This window comes from Sesamum indicum, linkage group LG10, assembly GCF_000512975.1.
Source record: "Sesamum indicum cultivar Zhongzhi No. 13 linkage group LG10, S_indicum_v1.0, whole genome shotgun sequence".
Taxonomy (NCBI): Eukaryota; Viridiplantae; Streptophyta; class Magnoliopsida; order Lamiales; family Pedaliaceae; genus Sesamum; species Sesamum indicum.
The window spans coordinates 12,949,603-12,966,584 of record NC_026154.1 but is presented as its reverse complement, the minus strand read 5'-3'; the positions used below and the strand labels follow the sequence as shown (position 1 = coordinate 12,966,584).

Genomic DNA, 16,982 nt, shown 5'->3' with positions numbered 1-16,982 from the left:
GATCCAATGCTAGCCTACAATGTATGTTATCTATGAAGGTAAACTTAAGGGAGAACAGGTCCACTCATGGTTTGCCTGGAGAACAAATCAAGAGAAAACAGGCCCGCACAAACCATGAGTGCACATAAAGTTGGGATGCAGCAACATCTCATTTGACTTTAGGACCTCTATCACTGGAATAGCATACTACACAGACGCTTCATTTCTGAATTCCCTTAGCTTCGAATAATATAATATCATTCAAAGTCCTAGAAGAACAATTGCATAGTACATGCATTCCTACTATGTCATGACACCAAGAATAAGATTCCACCAACCAGGTCCTGCATCAATACTCAAAAAGGTGGTACATCCCAAACATCTTACACCATCCCACTCTGGAACTCATTCCGAAGAAAAAATGAAAACAACACTCACACAGACCACAATTTGATTAACCTTATCCCTACCCCAAATTGACAATGAAAGCCGAAAAGAAGGGCTGGGCCAATTGAGATTAGTATAACCATCATAAATGATAGTTAACTTTCTCCATTCCTAAAATTGATATTTGCTCAGATATTTTCCCCCATGCTCAATTTACATATAAATTAACCCAGGTAAATTCAGTGTAATAAAGTTTCTATTCACTTCCCAGATCCCAGTTCTGTTCCTCACCAGGTATTTTGTTTTGCTATTGGTTAACTTGGCAGTGTTACCAAATCCAAAAAAAAAAAATAGCAAAAGAAAACATGCGCCTTATTTTGAAATAATCACACAACATGTTTGGCCATACCTGAGTTTGTAAATCATCTCCAGTGACAATATTTCCAACTGTCCGAAGGGCAGGAATAAGAACAGTGGGCGATGGATGGCTGAAATTCCAGATCATTTCATTCATCAGACACACAATGGAAAACCCATATTGTATAAAACAACTTGACCGAGGATACCAAACTATAGAGTACAGATACTCACAGCAACAACTCGACTAATCGGGGGCATACCCCAGAGTCAATCACAGCTTGAATTTTATCATTTGTTCCATCAGATAGATAAGAGAGAGCCCAGCATGCGTCAGTCAAAACTTCTTCATCACTAGAGTGTATAAGTTGTTGAAGAATTGGAAGTGCAGGTCTCGTCTGTGATTAAGCTAATAATGTCACAACATATTCTTTCCATAGTGACATAATCCAATATAACAATAATATGCAGTCCTTAAAGGCAAAATTACAAGTTAATTTTAGAAAGCATGTCATGCACAGAGGACTTGCTTATGGCCAAGGAATTGCTATGGAGTCTATAAGTAGCATCAAGCAGTGCAGTAGAAACCATGCTTCAAAACATTCATAAAGTCTAATAGCACCATTTTGTGCTAACAATCATCTAAATTCAGAGGGAATGGAACAGCATCATATAAAAACTCTACAAATGAACAAACAATGACCTACATATTAAGCTGTGAAACAAATCAACTGCAATATTCAATAGTAAAGTTTAGGAAAGACCCTTAAATGCATGAATATAATGACTCATGTAGATCATACAAAATCACTTGCTGACCAAGCTTTGGCAGACAAACCTGTTCGAACACAGGCTGTGGCTTGCCTCTGCAGAAATTTGACAGCGTCCAGGTAGCATTTCTTAGCATAGATAACTTGGCATGTTCATTCAACTGAGCTAGCAATGGACCCAAGGCACCATGACCAAGTACAAGGTCTCGACATTTGGGGGAATCACCAGCTACATTACCCAAGGCCCAGACAGCCTAATGTGTAAAAGAGGAATAATCTAACTGCTATTAGTAAAATGAAAAATTATACAATATAATTTGCAGAAACTTTGACTACAAAAAAAATGCTTATCAAACCAAACAAAGCAACTAAGCCAAATCTAATTTTATAACATGTACGCACCTGTTCCCGAACATCATCACTTGGAGAACCAAGAAGCTTAACAAATATTGGGACAGCTCCATGATCAATTACCACCTTAGTGTGCTCTGATGTTCCAGAAGCAATATTTGTGAGAGCCCAAGCTGCCTCAAACTGCAGTAGTGTTTGCACATTGATATAAGATTAAAAGAAACCATATGGGCTTAAAAGGACATCTCAAACAACATATAAGACATTTCGTTAAACCTGAAGTTGGGGGAAGTCCTCCCTCATCAGAAATTCAACAAAGCGGGGAACAACACCTGCTTGAATTACCTCCTGAATTGGAGGACTGCGTTCTGCCAAAATCCATGCATCATAGAGTCAGTAACGAAAAGCCAGGAGTCAATAATTCTTGCTGTAATCTAAATTCTGATTACAGTAATCACCTATAGAAAGTAGTTTACGGAATTGAGTGGTTGCCTCAAGTTGTTTACCAGCATCGTCAGTCCAAACACTTGCAACCATTGATGGTAGATTTTCTAACTGCACCTGCAAGTGAAATAATTAATAAATTAACATACAGCATCACAACTTTAACACAAAGACGAATTCCGTTCAAGAACAATCTGATTTACATATTACTTCAAATGAGAATTTTCAATCTACATGCAGAAGAAACATTGTCCGAAAAAACAGGCAAGAGGCATCAAGGCCTCCAATTAAGTTCAAAACATAAGGAATAAACACAGACGAACATCAATCCCTCTTGACTTAACGATTACAAAGTATATAGATTAGACACATAAGAGAATTTTCAAAATCACAGCTCACGAATCCGTACAATCAATTAAACGCCACTAACCCTAGCATCAAAGAAAACCAAAACCCAACCATTCAATTCGAAGTAGAAAACCTGTCTCGATAACCTCAAAACAAAGCAAACAGAAAACAGACACACAAAACCACAAATCATCGAAACTTCATCAACCCAAGAAAACCCATTCGTATATCTACCTTCTTCTCGATGCCGGTAGTGGCTTCAACTGGGATAGAAAACTGCGGGATGCCCTCACGGCGCTTCTTCTGGAGGCTCTCTTCACGGCGGTTCTTGCGAATCTCAACCATGTTGTCCTCCCTCCGCCGGCGGCCCTCCTCGGCGTCCACCGCCACCTTGTACCTGTTGCGACGGACCTCCACGCGAGCATTAGGTCTCAGCGACATGGTTCACCAGAGCAAGTATATCGCTGAGAAAACGGGAAATTGGGGGAGAAGAGAATTGAATTTGAGTGGCGGAGTGGAGAAGCGAGGGATTTATACAGGGGTTTTATTGTTTGGGAATTGGGGTTTCTTAATATTAGGGCATGGATCAACAGATATTTACGAGCATGGGACTTGTGAAATTTGAATTTGAATTTGAGGGAAAACCCGAATTTGAACACTTGGGCCGAATCCCAACTTGGCCCAACCCGATTCAGACCCGCCCGCCGCTGTGCCTTTTTGGATCGATTGCACTTAGACTTGGACTTGTGCAGCGATTCGATATTAAATTAAGATTAATTAATAAAAAGTTATTTAAATTTGATTTTTTAAATTTAATAAATTAAATTTGAATTTTTTTTTATTTAGTTGAATTTTTAATTCGACTCGAACTCGATTCAATTAATATAAAAATAATAAAAATACTTAAAAATATAAAATTATTTGAATTCGTCTCGTATTTTATTAACTTTTGAGTTCGATTAAGGTAGAGTTCGCGAGTTTTAGAAAAATATCTTTTAGCTTTTTGCTTCAAAAAAAATATTTTTTGAGGTGTTTGGAATAACAGCTCCTACAAAATGAAAATAACTCTAAAAACACTACAAAATAGCACAAAATCAAAAAAAAAAAAAAAATACACTGTTCAAAGAGTGTGAAACATACCAAAAATGCCTAAAATATTTTCACCTAAACATATACTCTGTTTCGGCCACTCTCAAAGATGGGCCGAAAACAAATCTTAAAATCAACTGTTCCTTTTGATTTTGTCATAACTCAATTTTTTTTACAAAAATTACTTCTATAAAGCCAAAAGTTTTCGCAAAAACTCCCTAAATCTATAATCAAATTCAAACGTAATTCTGAAAGTTCGAAAATCATTTAAACAAACTTGAACAATAGCGTGCTCAGTTCGACTCGAATCGTTTACAGTTCTATGCAGGCAAAATAATATTGTGGAGCTTATAAGATGTTAATTATGGTAATTTTGATATTAATATGATTATAAAGTCGTGAAATTGTTACCTCCTTTTTAAAGGAGATTATAAGCTCCTAACATTTTATTTTTCAATCCCATTAGCATCTTTAGGAAAAAAAATATACCAAATACTTTTCGATGTCTTATAAATATCCGAAATATTTTATAAAATATTTTGAAAAGTATATAAATCATTTCCAAACACCCTCAAAGCATATGATCCATGATTTTTATTGAACACTTCTTTTTACTTATTTCAAAAATATAAAATTTTTGCAAACACTCCTCACCAGAGTTTAATATTATACTAAAATAGTGGGGGAAAAAAAAGAGATTTACAATAACTATAAAGATTTTGACATTCATTGTAACTTGACATTATTTAGAAAAATTGTTATTTGATTTCCAAATGCAATTTAAAAATAAGTTTGAATATGGTAATGTTTTTAATACGTTGATTGGAACACGTGACACATTATAGTGTAACTGTAATAGTAATAACTTTATACATTGGATTATTTTTAATTGATATTGATAGTTGTGTAAACTCGATGTCCATACAAAATTGAAAAAGCAATGTGATCCAGATCGTTTAGATGAGGTAGGGGTTGTGCACGATACCTCTCAAAGATGAGGTCGAGAAAATTCTAAACCACCCAAAGATGTGGATCCTGAGAACAAAGAAGATCATTAGGTTAGTTGGGAGATCCCTAAATAAGACCCTCTAATACTTAAATCAGTATACAATAAGGTCAAAAGCAATTAGATCGTTTAATATGGTCAAATATGCAATGAATGTAACATACCATAAATTTTTCGGACATCAATATTTATAGGTCCAAACATCCGTACACAATAGGGCCACGTGGTATTATCTCAAGGAGAATTCCTATAGAGATCAACGGTTGACATTTCGGATCCTATCTCCAGGTTGGATGGGGTGGGGTAGGCTGACAGCCCCCATAAATTCTGATAAAAAGTGCACAGATCTTGTGGCTTGCTTGTTATTTTCTTCATTAACAGGTGATTTCTCTTCTTTGTAAATTTCTATTATAATATGTAGAAGAAATTTTCTTAGCAAGTTTTGCGTTCAAAATGTTTGATGAAATGCCTGATTGAATTTTTGTTGACTTTGTTTGATTGTGCTCGGACTTTGGCTGGATTTTTGTATCACTGTTGCTGTGTATACTTGGGGAATGAAAAATGATGTATTGTTGAAATTGGATGATGTTTGTTTCGAGTAGATGTGGATTATCATAGTTGGAACTTCTATCTCTAATGTGAGTTTGAATATTTTGTTTTGGTGCAAAGGTCTTCTTCTGAGGCTCAAATCGGTGGCCATGGATTTTTAATGCTATATAATCTAATTGATTGAAACTTTCCATTTTTAGACTATGTGTCTTTTGACCAAAATTGAAACATTGCACTACAACAGTGATACAAAAATCCAGAAATGTTAGAGTTGAGTTGCATATCAGTTAATAGCAGTATTACACAAAAGATGTTTTAGATTCAAAGTGTGATAATTCTTGGCATATTGTCAAACACTTTTTGCTTGGCGTATTTTCTTTTATATTTTAGTAAAAATTATCACGATTAGGATTTAGTTGACTTGCTTTTTATTGTTTCTTAGGTATGAATTTTGAGACGCAAAATGGTAATCTTTCAACTTATATCTCTCCCTTCAGAGTAGATTCAACAGATTCAATCTTTCAACTTTAGGAGGACGGAATTCAACAAATTATGGATGATACATATCCGTCTCTCAACGAAAATAATTTTGACATGAGCACAGGCATAACAATGGTGGTTGATAAAGATGAGAAAACTTCATTGTCGAAGGCCAAAAGACAAAAAAAATCAACCGATTGATTAGAATTTGAAGATGTTAAGGATTTAGATGGCACCATAAAAATCTCTTGTAACCTTTGCAAGAAGATGTTTGTGAAAAGTAAAGGTAATTCAACCACTCAATTGCGCAGACACTTGCAACACTGTGCCAACCATATTAGAGCAAAAATAATAAAGGAAAAGGAGAATTCAATGCAAACATAGCTTGGCTTAATGCCCAGCAGTGTTGATCCAACATCTCATCCAACTTTACAAGATGGAAAGTTTGACATGGAAGCAATGAAAGAGTCATTAGCTCACTGAATAATGATGCATGAGAAGTGTTTCTCTGAAGTGGAAGAAGAGGGATTTAATTTATTTTGTAGAAGGGGAATGCTTGAGTGGAGAGGAGTTTGAAGAACAACAACAAGGACATATTATGTCAATGTTTATGAGACTCAGAAAAAAAAAAAAAATTGAAGGACTTACTGCAAAAAGTAAACAAAAGTAGTCTTACGATTGATTGTTGGAAATAAAAAAATCAGAAGATGGAGTATATGGTGATAACTGGCCATTGGATTGATAAAAATTGGGGACTACAGAAATGTGTACTCAACTTTGTTCACATTCTACCTCCTTGTAAAAGTCTTTGAGATTGCTAATGCTATTTGGCGTTGCTTGGAAGATTGGGATATTTAAAGTAAAATTCACACAGTATTTGTTGACAATGATTCTGCCATTTACCTTCTGAAGATTATGCACAAAGAAAGAAAAAGTTGCTTTGCAAGGAAAAATTATTTCATGTCAGATGTTGTGCTCATATTTTGAACCTCATAGCTCAAGATGGTATTTGTGAAATTAAAAACATTGTTGAAGTGATATGTGACAGTGTAGAGTATGTTCAACGATCAGATGCAAGGCTTTTTTGTTATTTTCTAAAATTGTGAAATAACTAAACTTACTAGAAAGATAGTTAATTGATGATTGTCGAATGAGTTGGAACTACTTATGAGATGTTGCAATCAAATTCAATGATGTTTTTTCAAGATTTGCTGCTAAAGATCCACATTATGATGACTGCCCGTGTCCTAAAGATTGGGAAAAAGTTGAAAAGGTATGTTCGGTGTTGGAAGTTTTCTGCGATAGCGATACACATCATTTCTGGGAGTGATTACCCAATTTCAAACTTGTTTCTAAATGCAGTCATCTTAGCGAAAGTGTTATTACATGAGAAGTCACTAAACAATGATGGTTTTATTCGAGATATGGTTTAAAGAATGAAAATTAAATTTGACAAATATTAGGGTGCGACTAAAATTTATTAATGTCTGTAACAGCCATTCTTGATACAAGCTGTAAGATGAAAGCACTTGAGTTTTGTTTCTCTAAGCTTTATTCTTTCGAGAAAGTAGAAAGGAAAATTAGTTTTGTTCTCAAGTCCTTGCATGAACTTTATTCTAAATACACGCTGATATATAATGATGAAGGTGAGTCGCTTGGGCAAATGCAAGGGGGCAGTTCTCAAGGTCAAAATACTAGTAATGTTGGAATCTAAAGAGGTTGGTCTCAATATGATAACTTTTTGGAGTCAGTTCAATCTGTTTAGCCTTAGAAATCAGAAATTAATATGTATCTTGAAGAAAGTTGTTACTCTAAGTGTTGACAATGCTTGTGAAATATGATATTTTTGGTAAGAAAAATGCATATTACGCTATTTGGTTTGAGTTTTTCTTTTCTTTATCAGTAATCAGTTATTACATCCTTATCTAACTTTTTATCTATATTTTTAACTTTGATGCAAAAAGATTTATTCTTACTAATGATATTTCTTTTTCTTCATATTTTGCAGTTACTTCAAGATCTTTGTATATTTGAGTTGAAATTGATAAATGAGGAGGGCACCGTGTATTGCTGATGCTTATGTGTGATTGCAAAGTTACAATTTTTTTTATTACTTGAATGTGTTGCATGCTAAATAATTGGACTGATGGGGTTATGAGATTTAGGTGAACTGAATTTGTTGGTGTTTGTGTAAATAATAAGAAGTGATAGTGGAACTTTGATTACTTCTCCTTAAATGATTGGACTTAATGTTTTCATGACTGTCAATTTTCTTTTATCATATTACTTTTTTTATTTGTTTTCTTATGAATATTTTCTTCTTCTTATTTAAATTTTTTAATAATGTATTTCAAATAGTATAATAGTCCATATTTTTTTAAATCCAGATATGTTTAGAAAAAAAAATTAATTGAGCTTGAGCTTGAGCCTGAGCCTTTATTTCCAAACTGACCGAGCTTGAGCTCAAATTTTTGATCGAGCTTGGCTCGTTTGCACCCCTAATCACTAGTTCCGTCACCATCTTAATTGCCTACCAAAGGTTGTTTACAATTTGATAAACTGACTAAATTGATTTAATTCAGACCAAAAAATTCAATTTGGTATTTAATTTTTATTTTTTTGGAAAATTTGATATTCTATTCAAGTTTAGTTTTAGTTTTAGTTTACTAAATCGTATTGAATACCTAAATATTCTTTTAAATACATATTTTTATATTATTATAAGAGTTAAATACATTCAGATTCTATTTGAAAATATAAAATTACACTTTTTCTAAAAAAAGTTTTAAAATTATACGTATACCTCCTTCGAAGATTCATTATTACACCTAACCCCCTTTTGTTAGAATTTTGACGGAAAAAACTAATGTTAGCAAAAAAAAAAAAAAATATTACATAAATTTTCAATTTTACCTTTTATTTAGCGTTCTCAGTAATAATTTTATACTTATAACAAAAAAAAAAAAAATACAATAATGATAACCCTACTCCACATATATATGTATTATATTTATCACTGCAAGTACAAAAATATTCATGAAAACGTTAAGTAAGGAACGAAATTAAAAATTTATTTAATATTTTTTTTACTAACATCAACTTTTTGCTAATGTAAAAAAAATAAGAATGATATTAAAATTGTCACTAGTTATATGTTTAAGCAACAAAAAATTTATTTTCTCTCCATATTGATTCTTATTATTTTAACAGCGATAATATTTACGTAAATGTCGCCACTAGATATAACGAGTGAGAAGAAATATTGCGTATAAAATTATCATTATAAACAATTGGTTACAATATATAGTGATAATATAATGACACTAAATATATATAATTATTATTATACATATCTTATTAATTATCTATACTGACATTTTAGTGTACAATTCGCGTCGTTGATAACATATTGCGATAAAACCAAAATTATTATCACTTATATTGTAATGAAGTAATAGGCTAGGAACATATATTTTACATAACTCAACATTATGAATACTCATTTTCATGAGGGTAGGATCAGTATTCTTATCTTATACATGATTTTAGTTACTTTCTATAGCAAACGTGAGATCTAAATTATTAATAGTTAAGATTTAATCAATTTTAATGTATATTATATCTATAATTATAAAATATAAAATATAAGTTATTATTTATTAAAAAATAATAAAATTAACCCCACTCCACCCACTAGGCCCCCTCCACCCTCCACTTGCCGCCCACCCCATGCCCCCTCGCGCCGAGGGGGGGTGATTTTATCGCCACAACGGTCGATCAGGGGACTTTGGGTGACGCGACTGTCGCTGTAGCCCAATTTTCTTTAATTTTTTGATAAAATTTAAAAATAATTTAAGAAAAAATAAAATTTTAAAATGATAAGAAAAATTAATTTAAAAATCGTAAAAGAAAGTATTAAAATTAATTTATTAACATATATTTAAATTAAGTATTGATTTGAATTAACTAATAAAATATTATTGTTATTGTTCATTAATATTTATGTTAATTGATATAATATTTAAATTTTAAAAAACGAACTTAGTATACTATCTTTTGTATTGATATTTAAATCTGTATTTTAAATATTATACTAATATATGTAAATAATTAACAAGTACTTATTACAAATTTAAATATATGAAAAACATCCAAAAAAGTATATATTACAAATTTACAATTAAATCAATATTTCTAATGTAACGAGGCCATGCTTAGTTGCTATTTACTAAACAAATACTGTGATTAATCTTTTTTCTGTTCTTGTATTAAACTAAACATAAAAATGATATAATAAAATAATTTAATTTTTATTTTTATTCCATTTCTAAATTTATTATATTCTCATCAAATTTTATTCCTACGTACTGATTGCCCCATAAAGTATACCTTTAACGACAACACACCACACTAGTATATATAGCACATGACTCTATTTTTATCAATAAAGCAGAGATAGTAAGGAAAAAAAGGGTTGGTTATTTTATGGGAAAAAAATATCACTTTTGGTCCCATTCAAAAAAAAAAAATTACATAAAATTATAAATTTTAGCACATTTAATCCCGTAGGTTAATAAATTGCAACATTTAGGACAAAAAAATGCTATAATTTTTAATCTTTTAGGACCAAATACACTTTTTATCCTATCAGATCAAAGATATTACAAATTTTATGGATCGAATATGCTAAACTGTGAGACAAGTAATACAATATTCTCTATCGTGTGGAACTAAGAGTACAATTTTTTCTGGTACCTTTTGTTATTACCTCTCCCAGACTTTGGATATTCTAAAGTTGGACGCCTGCTATTAACATTAGGAATTAAATTTAGTCAGATTGTGAACGTGGTAGAAAAAAATGAACAAAAAAAAAAATAGCGCAACTACGAGAAACACAATTTATGTGGTTCGGGACATTCTCCAACGTCCACAGTTGCTTAACATCATACGATGGTTTCGAGTGAATTATGATAAAAGATCACACGAATGTCCCCAACGTCCACAGTTGCTTAACATCATACGATGGTTTCGAGTGAATTATGATAAAAGATCACACGTCAATTATTTACCCAATTAAACGAAAATCCAAAGCCTTGTAATCTATATTAACTCATAGGTTACATTCGAAAGTTACATCCATCTAACTGCCTCAAATGGAAGGACTAAAGGTGCATGAACTTGGTAGAACAAGAGGAAAACTAGCAAGTTTGAAATCAATGGCCTGGTGAAACCGGCACAGGCAAAAATGTTAGGAATCGAACGTGTTTCAGATCGATGTTTCTAAGACTGGACGCAGAACATCACAGGTTAAAGATTTGCCATGAATACAGATCATAAATCATCACTCAAATGTATCCTCCAGGGTGTAAGCCATGCCAAAATTCCAAGAAATACCAGAGGGAGTACCATGATTTTGACATGATCGCACATCCTCCGATCGACTGTTCTCATGCCATGGAAAAAGTAGGTCATATGTAAGTTACTAGTGGGAATGTAATCACTCCCATTACAAACTAAGTAGACATGGGGGATTAGTGCTTGCTATTTAAGTATGCAGTATGGTTCCTTAGTATCAGCATGTCAACTCAAAGAAACTTTGTAAGGAAAAACCTATACCACAGGTTATTATCAAAAGAGAGATCAATCTTAAAGCGCGACTACTCTGAATTACATCTCAAGAATTCTTGAGGGATAACTAGAAGGCATATTACAAAAGAATAAGACCAAACCAATTACGGGCATAATTACATGGCTAATTACAGACAATAGGCATAAATCTCCATTCATTATGTAAATTTCAGATCAACTCATGAAATAATGAATCTTGAAATCCAGCAGAAAATAGATCAGAGCAAATGGAAACAATCTAAAATGTGAAAGAATCAAACAACCAACATCATTGCATCTCGGGCATATGACGGCACAGGAAACATATTTCTCCCATAAGCCTTTATATTTCATCATTCACAGAGACATAACTATCATTATGGTTAGCATAGTTGCAAATAATTTATAACTTGATCACAACAAATTTTGCTTGATAGAGTTTAGAATGCCAACAAACAAAAGTAAAAAGGAAATCTGGAGAACATGGGATTATATAGTTCTAATCTTCATTCTTACACTAAGAGAAAATAAAGATTTTCTTCCTAATTAGATTCACTGTGAGAAACTTTCTTTCCTTCGGTTGTAGAAAATTATTTATTCCCAAAACGTATGAAATCTGTATTGTGCAGCAAGCTATACTAGTGGGTAGTTTATTAACTTTTATTTAAATGGCAGTTCCAAAAAGATGTCCTTCTGCATCAAAAACCCGTATCTGTAAAATTTTTTGGAAAAGGAAGGGGCACTGGGCAGCTCCTACCGCTAGAGCATCTCATTTCCCTAGAAACAATCGTGATCATCATTTAGCTACTGCATTTGTTTTTCTTGTTGCTGGTCATATGTATAGAACTAATATTGGGATTGGACATAGCATCAAGGATCTTTCAGATGCACATATCCCTCCGGAGGGCAATTGGGACGTCGGCATAAGGGTCGAAAGAGTCCAACAAACTGGACTGTGGTTATGATAAAATAACTCGTAAATTTCACTATGATGCACAATCATAAAGCGTACAAGAATATAATAGATACCATCTACAGCAACCAATCTACATGGATAAAAGATTTGTGAATCACAAGTTAAAGTGCATGCTTGAATAAGTAATCTAGTACTGGAATAGTGGAAGAAACCTAATGAAAATTCTGAGATTAACAGCGCAAATATTTGAGTCTTTTGCGGTAAATTAAAATATGCAGCTGCTTCTCAGCAGTTTTTGCAAGCACAAAATTGTTCATACACGAGAAATTTTACCAGAAATGCCTTTCTCTTCATCACTATCATTCTTACTATCCACTTGCTTGGGTGGAGGAGACTCCCTTTGGTTCGAAGTAGTCCCAACTCCAGTGACAGACTGCTGATATAGAACTCCTCCAGCAATAGTCAGGAGCAAACAAACCAAACCAAAAGGAGTAGCATGCTTATCCCAAATCAACACATTGATGGCAACAGTCAGAAACTTGTTCACCACCCCTGTAACTGTAAATGCAGTTGCAGAAATTGCCTTTCTGGCAGCGAATCCAAAGAAACTAATAAGCAACCCGAACACACAAGATAAAGATACAGCTACAAATGCAATTGGCTCAAACAAATCCCATCCACTCGACAAAGTTATTGCCGCAAACACATCGACATACTCCCCTGTCACAATCCAAAATATGGGAGCCATCATCAATGACAATAGATTGTTGTAAAACACGAATCCCCAAGTATTCAACCCAAGATTAGTCACCATGTGCTTGATGTAAACCATCTCCGTCGTAATAGTCACCAAATATGCAATAGCCCACGAATATGCAGTCAATGTGAACCCATTATCAGTAGCTACATATCCGATTGCACCCCCCAAGATGATCACCAAAGAAAGAAATGTGAGTTTCGACGGGCACGGCTGCTTCCGAAATGCGGTATCAGCAATGGCTACGAGGAGCGGAGTCAAGGATCTGAAAACTATAAACGTATCCACATTGGCGTGGCGAAGGAGATTCGTATTCGTGAAAATTGCCAAGTAAAAGACCAATGCTGCAGGCAGGAACTTCTTTGCTGTCTCGAGAATGAAAGGATCGTGGTGCAAAAACCCGAATTTCCCAAGAAGCCAAACGCCCAAAGCTGAGGTAAAGTATTGAAGAGCAGTGAGGAGACCGGGGTAATTAAACTTGGTAATGGCGAATTTGTTGATGACAGCAAGTAAGCTGGAGCAGAGAGCATAGCCTATTACAAGACTGCTGGTGGCATAATATTGCTTTGAACCCTCCAATCGGATCGAACCCATCATGAAATTTCGGGATGATTCGACGAGAACCCAGTTGAAATTGCAGTCGATCAGAGCGAGATCAAGAGCTGCAGCACAGAACCATTGCTCAAATGTTAAAAGTAAACGATCTCAGTTCTCAAGCCTTTTCTTGATTTACAGATGTGAGAAAAAGAAACCGTAAAAACGGAAAGAATGGGCAAATATGAATTATTCCAAAACAGAAAAGCCGGTCTCTGAAATCACTGAATTGGGGTTAAAACGCATTGAATACAAAACCCTAATCGACATCCGGGTACGAATGATGGCCCAAATTCGGGGTAAACTGGGTGGAAAGCGAAAAAAGATAAAGAAAGACAGTAAATTGAACGGTCAGCATAGCACATGTATCAATCAGAGTTAAAAACAAGAACTCCAATAATGGAGGATTTAAATGTGAAGGAAAAATATCTGGACGACCGACAAAGGTAATAGGGGAAAATTAATGCTGGGGGAAGAACAAGTATGGAACTCAGATGCGGTTGGTCAGGGGCAAAATGGGAATGAGGATGGTGTGAGTGTGTGAATAATTTTTTTAACTTATTTAAATAAAATATTTATATTATGTTTTATTAAAAAAATCTAAATAAATAAAAGTATATGTGGAATCATAATTTAATATAAATATCGAATATATAAAAAGATGTTGATAAAAGAAGAAAAAGATATATAATATTGGGTAGAAAATGGGAAATTGAAAGAAAAAGAAAGAAAGAAATAAACTATAAAAAATAATTAAGTAAAATCATAGCAACAAATTATAATACTATTATAAATTTTAAGATTGAGGTCTTCTGAAAAATTGAGCATCATATGAGTTGTTGGTACATGCGTACTTTATCGTGAATTTCTTGGCCTATCGAAGAATCAACCTAATTGATGATCGATGTACTGTACTTATGTACTTCCTTTTTAACTTAATGAAATTTATATTTATCGAAAAAAATTAAGCATCTTAATGTCCTATGATGTATGGGTATTTATTTGAGCTAGTCATTTAGCTTATAAATAGTGATTATTTAGACAAATTTTGACTTTGTCAAAGTGTTCCAATGTCTAAAGTCAAGATTATACCTTAATTTTTTTATTGAGAATGTTGATGTAAGGATTTGAAGTATATTTTTTGATCTAAGTGCCTAATTTTTTTTGAATTTATAAAGCAAATTACGTGTTATCGTGATATATGGTACCAAGACTCGAAAATTTGATATTAAAAAAAATAGAGAGAGACTTTCTTTAAATTTGAGTCGTTTGAATTTGCTACGCTGTATACTGTGTTGTGACTTGTGTGTCGCGCATCATTGTGTATGTTGTAGCTTGTATTGTGAAGATCCCTTTTCATAGGTATGTACAAAGCTTAGTAGATTGAACTTATTTTTGAACGACTTATACTTGAACATGATTTGGCCCAATTTAACCAATGCAAAACTAAAAAAAAAAATATTTTTATCTTAGATTGATCCGTCAATATGCATATGGCTCAAATTTAATGTATACTTGCGAATTTATTGACTTTGAAAGTATAAAAAGGCAAATTTTTTATGACTTTTATTTTGAAACGCAATTATTAGATTCTAAAATTTTGATGGCCCCCCTCTCCCCCAAAAGTAATGGCAAAGTCTAGCCCAAATTAGGCTAAGAAATCAAACCCAATCAGCCCAACACCAGCAGGTTAGGAAACCACCAACGCACCACTACCTTTGATCTGTTGGCGAGACAACAATCACTCTATATTCAATTATATCCTATTGAAAGCCCATTCAACTTAATAGACACATCAACCACATTTTATATATTGCGCCACACATAATCACTAAAGTACGACCAGCATGGATGAACATGTCAGTTGTAACATGATGGATAAAGAAGAAATGTAATCACTTCCGTTATTTTTGCTTACTCCCTGATGATGTGGCAAATTCCATTTTTGTTGGTGTGGGGCCCGTTTGACGCAGTAAATAGCTGGATCAACTTATCACAATAAAATAGACATTCCAAAAAATCCAAATATATGTTAATCACCCTCAGCACGTGTCCCCATATCTCCGTCCCGTTCCTGTAAATAGGGGTTTAGATGGATCAGGGGAGATAACAAGCAGTTAACTAATCTTCCAATCAGTTCTCACTTAAGCATTTACTTAATCCGATTTGGTCCACTTGGAAAGGGGAAAGCCCCTGACAATTGGATCAAGTAATTCTGTGGACTAGCCCAATTCACCTGGACTAGATTCAAAATCCAAATTATAATGGTCCAAAATATCCTCATTGTTGACTTGGGAGTTTATGTTTTCATTGCTAGTTTTTAGGGTCATTTGGTTTCATTTTTAAATGGACATTTTCAATTTGAGAAAAATACAAGGAATCCCCTTATGATATCGTAAATAAGCAAATTATCCCCTTATGATATCGCAAATTACCCTTTTATAAAAAAATAAATAGCAATTTACCTCTCTATATTTTTTAAAATATAGAAGGAGGTAAATTACTTCATTTTAAGAAGTACAGGGGGATAAATTATTATATTTTTTTTTTATAAGAGGGTGGTAATGTGCTCGTTGAAAATGCTCAATCGCATTAAAACCTTGCAACATAGGTCCAATGAAAGTGCCTTTTTATTTTTACTTACTCTATACAAAATTTTAAACTCATCGGCCAAAGATTGTGTTGTCATGTTGACCTCTTTTGTAATTTGAATAGAAGAGGAAGAGACAATGACACGACATATAATGTAATAATATACTATAAAGTTGGAATTCCATACATGCACAACACATATATATTTACTATTTTTATAATCAAATTCGAACAAATTTTTATTTCTCACACCTAATAATATCAGACCAACATACAATCTGACCATATTTTTATTTTTCTCACAAACACTAATAAAATATTTTTACTTCATTAAAAATAAAAATAGAAACAAACAGTTGTTTGTTTGTATTTTTGTTTTTAGTTTTCAGTTTTTCAAACAGTAATTAAAGTGAAAATCTTAATCCAATTTGTGTTGATAAGAGGCGTCATAGTTGTACTTAGAAGATTTTTTTTCTTTTTTTTCATTTCTCTCTCTCTTGCGCGACCTTCTCTCCCCAACCCGCCCAACCAGCTCCCACTCTTGCCCCTCCCCACCACCACCCCTCCAGCCAGAAAAGTATCCTATCCCATTAATTTTGTTTTTTAAATTGTAAGTAATTTTTATTTGTTGGAAAATATTTTAATGTATGTAACGTTTTTTTTAAATGTATCCAATTTTGAAAATTCTTCTGTAATTTTTATAATATTTTTTCTAATTTTTTATAATTATAAAAATTTAAGAAATTTCTGTAATTT

The 16,982-nt window shown here is 33.2% G+C and overlaps 2 protein-coding genes across 2 annotated transcripts in view; both read right to left on the bottom strand.

Moving 5' to 3' along the window:
• LOC105172414 (importin subunit alpha-1) overlaps positions 1-3,167 on the bottom strand; it is a 4,434-nt gene extending 1,267 nt beyond the window's left edge. The window contains exons 1-7 of the mRNA XM_011093820.2: positions 2,871-3,167; positions 2,303-2,405; positions 2,121-2,212; positions 1,896-2,027; positions 1,562-1,747; positions 958-1,121; positions 776-854 (exon numbers count right to left, since the gene is read on the bottom strand). Of these exons, the coding sequence (XP_011092122.1) occupies positions 776-854; positions 958-1,121; positions 1,562-1,747; positions 1,896-2,027; positions 2,121-2,212; positions 2,303-2,405; positions 2,871-3,077 (963 nt within the window). The 5' untranslated portion in view covers positions 3,078-3,167. The remainder of the gene's footprint in view (positions 1-775; positions 855-957; positions 1,122-1,561; positions 1,748-1,895; positions 2,028-2,120; positions 2,213-2,302; positions 2,406-2,870) is intronic.
• Positions 12,430-14,104, bottom strand: LOC105172413 (GDP-mannose transporter GONST4). The gene has a single exon (XM_011093818.2). It carries the CDS (start codon positions 13,635-13,637, stop codon positions 12,597-12,599), a length of 1,041 nt encoding a protein of 346 aa, XP_011092120.1. The 5' UTR covers positions 13,638-14,104; the 3' UTR covers positions 12,430-12,596.

Coding starts and splice junctions, on each gene's coding strand:
- LOC105172413 (XM_011093818.2), bottom strand. CDS start 13,637: ATGATGGGTTCGATCCGATTGGAGGGTTCAAAGCAATATTATGCCACC.